The 10431-nt window shown below is 34.9% G+C and overlaps 2 protein-coding genes and 1 non-coding gene across 5 annotated transcripts in view; 2 read left to right on the top strand and 1 right to left on the bottom strand.

Annotated features, from left to right (window-relative positions):
- The first annotated feature begins 892 nt into the window (after positions 1-892).
- LOC107271115 (deleted in autism protein 1 homolog) lies at positions 893-3345 on the top strand. Its single transcript, XM_015746733.2, has 4 exons — positions 893-2005; positions 2076-2376; positions 2479-2609; positions 2868-3345. Exons 1-4 carry the CDS (start codon positions 1397-1399, stop codon positions 3066-3068), a joined length of 1242 nt encoding a protein of 413 aa, XP_015602219.1. The 5' UTR covers positions 893-1396; the 3' UTR covers positions 3069-3345.
- Positions 3346-5312: 1967 nt separating this feature from the next.
- On the bottom strand, positions 5313-5384 carry Trnad-guc. The gene has a single exon. It is a non-coding gene; the product is annotated as a tRNA-Asp (tRNA).
- Positions 5385-5571: 187 nt separating this feature from the next.
- LOC107271116 overlaps positions 5572-10431 on the top strand; it is a 64501-nt gene continuing 59641 nt past the window's right edge. For 2 of the 3 annotated variants that reach the window (XM_015746736.2, XM_025088353.1), the window contains exons 1-2: positions 5572-5855; positions 6747-6980. In XM_015746736.2, coding sequence (XP_015602222.1) covers positions 5646-5855; positions 6747-6980 — 444 coding nt within the window. In that variant the 5' untranslated portion in view covers positions 5572-5645. Of the gene's footprint in view, positions 5856-6746; positions 6981-7726; positions 8262-10431 lie in introns of those variants that run through there. The other variant, XM_025088352.1, reaches the window with a different exon arrangement.

Here is a 10431-nt window from a genome sequence, read left to right as displayed (position 1 = left end):
AAAAAAAAAGGTGGATAAGTCTCCCTATTTGAGTGTTCACCCGGTTTAAAATCGCGGATCTCGAGGAACACACGAATTCATTCGACCAATCAAAAACGTGGAACTAGTTCGAGAGTCTCGTTCAGGTGGCGCGTCGACGCGCCAAAACACAGCTTCAGATTATCACGTGTAGTATTACTATATATACACGACCAATCAAAAACGTGGAACTGCTTCGAGGGACCTCCGCTAAGGTGACGCGCCGAAACCAGAGAAAAATTGCCATCACCAAAAACAGGCTCATTGGCAATCTCCCTACTCATCTCTGGCTGTAGGATAACAAAAAGAGTGCCAATTAGATCTGTTTTATTCAACGTAATAATACATATCTCATACTTCATTTTATTCAAAAGAGATCGATTGCAAACAATTCAATAGCATAAAAAAATTATATTTCTTTGTACAAGTAAACGGGAGTCCCTACGTTTTCGCGATAAGAACTAAATCCGCAGGAAGCTGTAAATAAGTTAAAACGTAGTTGAAAACTAGTAATGGGACGTAAAGGACAAGAAACTACCGTCTTCGAAAGAAAAATCATATTAAACTTGAAATCAAAATAAATAGTATGCAGAAATTGCGAAGGCTGTTAACAGAAGTCGTTTTTCAAAATAGACAGTTAAAGAAATATAATTTTTTTGGCTTCTGAATTGTTAGCAATCGATCTTTTTTTTGTAAATATCATTACGTTGAATAAAACTGATCTGTTTTGTACTCCTGTCCTCATACTTTTGTTCGCCACTGTAGGTATGGCTGCCTTTCTATTGAAAATGACGTCTTCTCAAGTGTTACGGAATATAAAGGAATAATACAAAGTCGCAGGATGTTAGATCAGGGCTATATGTAAAATAATTAAAAATTTTACCTACGTTTGAATAATATTCGATTTAACAACTGTTTATTGTTTATTGGTATATATATATGTATACAAAAAAAAAAATATATATATATCATGGCTAATCGAAAAATGAGTAAAGAGTATGTAGTTACCACTCTCTATAACGTGTCAATTTGCAAGTGGATTCACTGAAACAGCTCAAAGATATAGAAATTAAACAGTTTAACTGCGTTTATTTTCTAATACATAATGTAAAGAGGAAAGTGATATCGTCAACTGACGGTACATAACCCAAAAATTGATTGTATATACATATACATATATTGTTATCTACAATACATTTTGATGTGCATATGTCAATTGCTTATACATTCAAATGATACCGTGCAACAAGACTTGCGTAGTGGATAATTGGATCTTTAAAAAAAAATAAAATTTGTTCATTCATAAACAAATACTAATATTTTCTGTAACTATATATTGTATACTCACTCATAGTTGGAATGGTCCCAACTTTTCATCATGTTATATATATGTAAGATAATAAGATTTCGGAAGTGGAAAGCTCTTCTTATCTTTGGATTACTATCTCTAGCCTTAGGTATAAGGATATTTATGGATACACTGAATGTTAGTGTAGTGCAGTTGACAGAACTTCACAAGTGTCCTGCTTGCTATGGTGTTTCAGCCTGTAGCAATATTTTTAAAAACAAAATAAAAATTGAATATTCTAGTCTTCACATGGTATTTGCCAATTTGTTCAGTACCAAAAATGTATATTATGCTACCAATGGAATAAAACCAATAGTTCTTAAGAAGCTGGCACATACTGCAGAATTGGATGCTTTCGATACAGACCTTTGTACTGATCCTAATTTAATAGACATCTGCCCCAGGAATATAAACCAAGCCCAGACACACAATATAGACTTCTACTCTCGCATAATCAAAGAAATATCTTTAGACTATGAAACTGTGGATGGCAGTCGGCTTAGATTATGCCCATCTACTGATCGAATAGATCTTCTTTTCTATAATGTATTTGCAAACAGTGGTAATGACAAGAAAATTGTATCACAGGCATATTTGTGGACCATGATTAAGATCAATCCAGAACCTCTTATTCTTCAGGTAAAATACAGTCTTACATCATTTTTAAATATTGTATCGGTGCATCATTTAAATATATTTCTTTGTACAGATTCTCTCCATAGATAATGCGTGGCCAGTACCAAAATACTTAGGAGCTTGTGGGAGACTTGTGCTCGAGGAATATGCTGGTCAGCCATTAAATAATTTTCATTCTGAATCATGGATGCATAGAGCTAAAATTGCTTCAAGATTATTGAGAGCTGCTCGAATGTTCACTTTTCGAAATCCAGACTTTGGATTTTATCTAACAGATATTTCACCTGAGAATATTGCTGTGGACTCCCAATATGAGATAAAGTTCGTTGACTTGGAAAATATTATTGTTGTGGATAAGAAACTATCTACCAAAAGTTAGCAAGATTTTCATTTAAATTGTTATATTTACATTTCTCTAACTTTTTATTATTTTTTTCAAATTTATAATGATTATCTTTATCTCATTCAAACTTTAGATGACATAAACGATTGGCATAAGATACACACAAACAATTTTGACTTTGAGTGCCAAAATTGTTTGACTTTTTCTCCTATGGATATCTGCAGTCATCAATTGAGTGATCATAATTACTATGCTGTATGCCAAGTGAGTTAAAAAATGTTGGAAAATAATAAAACGTGTTTGATTCTTAATAGCATTCCATATTATCACTATGAATCATGTCATTGAACTTATGAATGTGAAAATCTAATTGAATTTCTTGAGGACAATCTATATAAAGTACTCTTTTATATTACATGCAATTTATTGAATATAGATTGATTCAATATTTGTCAAAGCGCATGTAACTGAAATATGATTTAACTGTTTTCATTGGAGTTTTTAATGTATTATTGTTTTCAGCATTTACTCTCTGAAAAAACTAGCGCAACTTCAATTCCTGGGGGTTTATTACATGACATACCAGTCGCGATATTGGAGAAATATCCAAATTTATCACATTTAATAGAACAATGTGCAGTTCCTGATCTGCCAAACAATAGAATATCATTTGGCGATCACCTAAAAGAAATGTTAGATGATATTCTGGATAATCTAACATAGCTTTTATACGCGATATGAGCGTTGTTCTGGAAAGTGTCACTCTGAGACAAATTATTTTAAGACATGAGTTCAAAGAAGAGACTCAGTAGAGTCTTGCCCCAAGTACAATTATATTTAATGATTAATAATCAATCATTTATTTACTATAAATTACAAAAATAATTCATATACATAATATATATGTATCTGATCATTGATACCGTTGATATCTAATAACCGAGTTACTTAATGTATGAAAGCAAATGTGTAATCGTCTAAATAAATTAAATAATTCTAATTGTCGATATTTTTTAAACGGCAACATTTTATCTAAAACTGTAAAATAGTAAAGACTATAAATATGTCAAGGGTTTTAAGGTTTCATCAGGCAGTATTTTAATGTATCTGCAATTGAATAAAGAAGGATATTTATTTAATTTATAATTGTGACTGTTGTATGTTTTTGAATATTATCAAATTTTATCACCCACTTGATTTTTCTTGCGCAATGATTACAGGATCAATAGAAAGCTGTTTTCTATCTTTGCCACTAGATGACAGCAGTATTTCCGGTAGGACGGTATGACTTTTTTCCCTTTGGCGATTTATAATGCAAGAGTAACCATAAATTTTGAACATTGGTATTTCAGCTACAGCTTGACAACATTGAACATAATGAATTGTCAAAGCTTTCTTACACGATATGCATACATATATGTATTACAAATTAATACAAATTAAACTCATTACAGCATGTGACTTCTAATAAGGAAATTCATAGAGTAGAATGTCAAAAGTTATTTATGATGATCATAAAAAGACAAACTATTTAATGTTAAATTAATGAAACATTAACTACATATACAACTCATAGCGACTTAGGTATTGAAATATTTTGTCTTTTCTTTCTGATACATCGCTTAACATTTTCTTGTATGAAAAGTACTTATAGTAATGTATTGGACATTTGATACAATTGAAATACATTTTATTAGACAAAAACAATTGTGCGGAAGCGTTGTTGTTAAGTGGTTCACCATAAATCGTAGCAAGTTCAGACCTGCTGTATCAAAGCATAAAAGCGTCTTATTGTTAGCACAGCGCACGTTACGTATTTAAATACATTTGAAATTCCATAGAGATCATGTAACCTGTAAACAATACAAATAGGGTTTACGATCTGCTATACTTATTGCACGGGAAATAAATGTGTAATCTGCCTAGTAAGTTTTCAATTGATACATTTTCTCATACAGTCCTTAATCCCTTTGCGGTTTTATTTTATAGCACATCAATAGTATTTACCTTAAATATACTCGAGGTAACGCTCAAAGTGGTTAAAATGCGATGATTTGAACTTACACGTTCTTACATCTTATACTAGGTGCAAGAAAAATCTGCAAATTGAGAGCGGTAAAAATTGACATGATATTACTTGTTATTACTGTATTATCTACATACAATAACACAAGAATTGTAGTAATGATACGAGGACTCTTTAATATTAAGGAATTTACGTGGAATAGGCAGTGTGCTCTTTTGCGTAATATTTACAATCCCTACCTACTATGTACATATTTAATTGTTAATATTGCTGTAGTTTGTTGTTCCTATGTTTTAAACGTGGTTCATAATTGATACTGCTGCTAGTTATTGCTGTGAGTATAAATATTAAAAACATGATAATTTGAAACATTTACGGTAATAATAAATTGCGATTCATAACGATTCAAAAGATGCTAGTAGTTAGGCCCGTTGTGCAATTGAAAGTGTCTTCACAAAAATTTACAATGCTATCGTGAAAATTTTACAGATTTATCAGAAAAACTACCATTACCCTCAGTTGCCATTTCATTTCCGTACTGAAGTGTGCAGTGCATACATACTATCGTTGAGTAAGAAATAACAGTAAAACTGTTTCACTAGACTATCATGGATACTATTGAAGGTAATAAACTAGTCTTTACATTTAATACGGTATGTATACTTGAAACGAGTCCATTTTTTGATCAATGACGTATATCTACATTATTTTCGAAATTCTACTAAAAATATATAAATCGTACCTCCGATTATAGTTAACTAAATTAAGATTAATGATATAAGGAATACAATTTCAATTATATCCAACATTGTCTCTTGAAGCATAATTCCAACATAAATATAAACGTCATTTGAATCATTATAATTAAATCATGATAATCAATCACATTATACAGATCTTTATAGATAATCAGTTATATTTCAACTAAAAGAAAAAAATTTCTCTCCGGCGGGGAATCGAACCCCGGTCTCCCGCGTGACAGGCGGGGATACTGACCACTATACTACCGAAGACTTCGTGAGTGGTTAAGCATCAACAACAGTCATGTACATCATTATTGCGAAGTAGTGGTGGGGGTGATACTCCCACTCGAACCTAACCAAAGGGTAGGGGTAAACATCAACGGTGGTAGATACGAAGTCACGTGAGACGTGTCGCCTTGGAGGGGATGGACGATTTTTCTATAGTGTTAGATGAAGAGACAGCAGCAGCAGCAGCAGCAGTGGTAGCAGTCGGAATCGCAGAGCGTGCTCCTGCGGTGCTCAGCCGTTACGATGGAGCTTCGCGAGATGAACGTCGCGACGGCCGATGAAACCGCGGAGCTCCTGCCGTCCCGTCACGACGACAACGAGAGCTACTTCATGGAGTACGCCATTCAGAAGGAGATCATCAACCGTAACCGATGCCCAGCAAGTCGGCGGCTTCTCAGCCAGACCGCACATCTCGCCGACTTTAACGTTGCGAACAGCAATCACCATCAGAAGGTGGCGTAATCCTTATTTAGATGCGACGTTGTACATACACTTCCAGGAACACGAATCACAATTCCAGCACATATGTATACTTGTACACGTACAGCCTCAGCTTTACAACATATTTTCAGTTTGATTTATTGCTTTCATGTGAAATTACTAGGAAAAACGTGCGACAGTTTCTAGTCTGCTAGAATGCTTTTTCATCATTATTTTACTCGTTACTCTGGCATGTATTTTTTTGATTCGATATTTGGTACTAGGATTGGCAGCTTAATGAAATAGAATAGTTCGATACGCTGTGTTCCTTTCTTTTTCTTGTTCTACTCGTAGCTGTAGGAAGTGTCTAGGATAATTGTAACCATTAAAGGCTGCGAATGGTTTACCGCTTTTCTTTCTAGTACTAATTGGAATCTGATGCGGTACTTAAATTGATTTTTTGTAGATTTCTTCTAGTAGATATATTCCTCTTTAATAGTATACTTTTAGTTAATCATGGTATTCTTATCTGAGCATTTACATTTGGATTTGTGCGGTTATTAATGAGCAGCTTGACGCAGCTTTTTCTCCTGCTTTTTTCACGCAAAAACCGTTACAAAAACAGCTGTTGTAAGGCTTATGAGTATGGCCTGTCACTACTGTGTTTAATTCAGTATTCGTATCATATACAGCAGTAATATTTCTTTTCTATTTTCCCTTATATCTATCTGTCTACATATACGTATAATTCACGGTAGCGTCGACAAATTTCTGTCAGATGATTGTTGAGATGATTCTGTCAGAGAGTCGAGAAAAAACCACAATGGACTCGTAAAAATTTAATGGTCAAAAACTACTCGTAAACACTTGTGAGACTCGAGAGAATAATACAGCAAATAATATCGCAAAGTAAAATGTCGACAGGAATCACCATGTGCCGGTATCAGTATCATTCATACTTCCGGTCCGAATTGGCCGCCATCCCGTAAACGAGAGGAGGCCAGGGCTTTGGAGAATCTCAGGAAGAGGGTCGAACAGTCAAAACTCTTTAAGGCCAATCAAATTTCCGATCCTGGAGGATCCTCTGCATCTACCTCGACGGGGCTTAACACCGAGCAACTGCAGCAACTTGATAATCGGCCGAAGCTCTTGAAAAAGGTGAGTTTTTATCAAATAATTTAATTGACATTTTTAATTGCTTTTCTTTTCGTTTCGTATTTGTAACTATACTCATATCTTAAATAATATCTAAGGTTCTCTTTGACCATTCTCATTGGTCAATGAGCTTACCCAAGTGCCACTGAAGTAATACTGCATCGGGTATTAATACAAAGTTCCAGTAATGACATTATGACAGTTGTAAAATGGCGGCTTTTCTTTATGATGCTATATTTTCATACTTTAAACATTAAACATCATACCACTAATTACTGATATAACGTCATGCGTCATAAAATAATTCTCTGAGAGTTTATACTTCAATCTTGCTATTAAACCAAAGAAATATTAGTCCACATTTTATACATAATTGTTTAAATATACAAAACAGACAATATATAGAATTTTAATTGAAGATGAAGCTCATAACTGCTACATGCAATGCCATTGCTGTTATATTATATTCATGTGAACTAATACAGTCAGATAATTTTATTATTTAAGTCATTTTGCATTGTCGAGCATACGTGAGTAGTAAGGTTCTTGATAATAACAACAACAAAAATAATAATAATTTAATACATAAGAAAAATACTCTTCTTACTTTGCTTACAAGTATCCTTTTGTGCATGTAGACCGCGTACACTTTTAGTACATCTTGTAGCGTATGTTTATATTATTATTATTAATAGTCAATAGCATTATTATTTTAAATAGTAAAAACCGACACAACTGTGTGTTTGCAGGTAACATCAAGTATTTTTTATGGAAAACGTACAATTCATTGTCTTAAAATCTTGCACCTTAAATCTGTTCTCATGAAGCCATTAGGGAAGACTATAGAAAATATTAAAGAAGCAAGATGGTGCACATTAAAGGATTTTAATTACTGCTTCACCTACATTAATTACTTCTTTCAAACCCCTTCTGGACAGTCTTCAATTTATGCGACGACGGCTCCTCTTCCTTTTTGCTCGTGCATTACAATTATTAATAAATTCGCATATTTCAGAGATTGTTATTATATATCGTATATAATGCAATATCGTATAAAATCCAATGAAACTTTGTTTATATTTTTTAATTCTTTTATGAGTGATAAACAAGCTTCCAGCTTTGTTATTCCTTTATTATTTAGTGACACTTGAAATTTCACGGTGTTTCACCGTTAGTGACATACTAACTCCATCTTTTGTTCACATGAACACTGTCGATATATGCATATCTATTTGATATGAAAATTTTAATGCCAGGTTCGTCATGCTGACTTTTTGATTGCCCCTTTAAATTAATAATCACTTTGGAGAAATTAAAAGCACAAACCATTCGATAACAGCGCTTTCCCATTGTTTACTAAGTCACTACTGATGTGCTTATGTCTGATTTGTATATTACACTGATGGAAAATGTTAGTGTCAACTATATCATATTGACTTGTCGGCAGCTCATTATTTATGTTGACTAGTTGTTATTGTCTGTCATTGGGCATATTTTCTCGATGAACATGAGCGGCGGGACGAGCAGTCTTGAAAAACATTAAGAAACTCGGCGGGTTTCTCCCGATTTAATTCCAGCAGGATACAGGCGAGCAATTAATTCTTGACACGGTGAGCCACGATAAAATAGGCCACGACAATCAATCATTCCCGAAGGGAGTATACCAGGTTTAACGCGGATTATACTTCACAATTTTTATTTCTACTGTACCGCCCCGGAACTCAATTCTCGTGAGTTTCTATTTGGCGAGCGAAGAGTCGTATTAATAAATTTTGTCTTGGCAAAAAATTAAGGTTGGAAATCGTTTATGAATATATTACCTGCAGATCAATCAGTCGCTTTTGCTATAAACATTCTTTAAATTTGATTTATAGGTAATTGCAATCTGTTTTATGTGTCATAATATTAATGAATTGTTCCCGATGCAACGAGCTATAGTTTTTAAGATTTCTTGGGTTCAAAATAAATATTGTTTAAATCAGATTTGTTTTCGTCCGGACCAAAAATGAAGGTCTAGGTCGTTCACGAGGAGAGATTGTGGGAGCGGGATAAAGTAGGCAGGGAGTTATCATCGTGCGTGGAGGCACGAAGGTAGGAGGGAAGGGAGCTCGTACCTAGTGTGTGCACCAGGGAGAAAATTCGGACCGGTGCTCCTGACCTCCAGAGGCTCAAACTTTCAACGAGAATCGAATTACTTGATGGGTACAATAGAGTCTTGAATAGGGCATTTTACAGGTTGAATTTGTCTCTTGTACATTGTCGCGTTATTGACCGAGAGACGGGGGCGAGGAGGGTTACCGTGGGTCGCAGTGTGAACCGACTGTCTCGGAACCGTCAAGACATGAATCTTACTAGTTGGGTACTAATGAACGCGAGCTTTTCCTGCGTTATGATGTAATTCGCGTCAAGTTACACAGTAAGGGGGGTGGAGGAATGGATTTCCGTTTCATCCCGGTAGTGACAAGCGTCAAGCACGTGAATGTTGATTTTCAATAGGTAATATTAAAAAGTTTCGTGATGCTCTTAGGAATGCAAGTAGGAATTTATATGTAGGAATTTGCTAGATAGATCAATTAGTGCATTAAGCTGCAATTCCTCAGGAAACTTAGACGGTCATCGATAGTTCACTCTATTAAATCGTAAGATGGCAAGTCTGAATACTGTGTGCAAGTTTGTGGCCTGCCAATGAGCCACACGACTCTGGCCATACTACAGTTTCAATTATCCTATTTAGTCTTGAGGTTTCGTCATTTCTCTTGCAGTTGGTTTGTGCGATTCGTCGTCCAAATCGTAGAATTAAATTATGCAATTTTCATATTCACTGATACTTTTTAGCAAATATATCACAATTTCAAGTGCGATAATATATATTATATATTGTGACGTATTTTTACGCGATCGACCTCACCGGAAAATGCAAGACCGATCGGCGCACAACTTTACGCGATTCCTACGCGTTCCAGGCAACCCAGGGGCTAACAAATTTTTACTCTCGAAATACCTAAGGTATTGTTGGGCGCCAGGTTCCAAAACGGGAACCACGTATCAGTTTCTACGATATGTCTTCGCGTGCCTGCGTTGGCTAACTCAGCTACGCGGAGGCGGCGGGATTCGGAACAATAGGTCGGATGGGTCAGACGATCACGCGACACACAAAATCATTCGGACACTTCGATCTCAAAGAAATGGTTCGGTTTATTAACTAAAATCGGCGACGTGAAGTGCGACGATCTCTTACAATACCGAAGTAATTATTTACAAAAGAAATAGTAATTAATATAGATCGAAAAGACAAAACCAAAATACAATCAAACAATAGTAACGGGTACTTCGCGTACCGTACGAATTCAAAGCCAAATATCGTAACACGGCTAATCCGCGTTTACCAAAATACGACAACCGACCGTCAAGGACCTGTACGCGTTCTTCGCGTTACAAAATCAAAAGTTACATA

This window comes from Cephus cinctus, unplaced genomic scaffold (assembly GCF_000341935.2).
Source record: "Cephus cinctus unplaced genomic scaffold, Ccin1 Ccin1_scaffold0905, whole genome shotgun sequence".
Taxonomy (NCBI): Eukaryota; Metazoa; Arthropoda; class Insecta; order Hymenoptera; family Cephidae; genus Cephus; species Cephus cinctus.
This window is presented reverse-complemented; position numbering and strand designations above follow the sequence as displayed.

Coding starts and splice junctions, on each gene's coding strand:
- LOC107271115 (XM_015746733.2), top strand. CDS start 1,397: ATGTTATATATATGTAAGATAATAAGATTTCGGAAGTGGAAAGCTCTT. Junction 2,377..2,478: donor TAAGAAACTATCTACCAAAA/GTTAGCAAGATT, acceptor TTCAAACTTTAG/ATGACATAAACGATTGGCAT. Junction 2,610..2,867: donor ATTACTATGCTGTATGCCAA/GTGAGTTAAAAA, acceptor TATTGTTTTCAG/CATTTACTCTCTGAAAAAAC.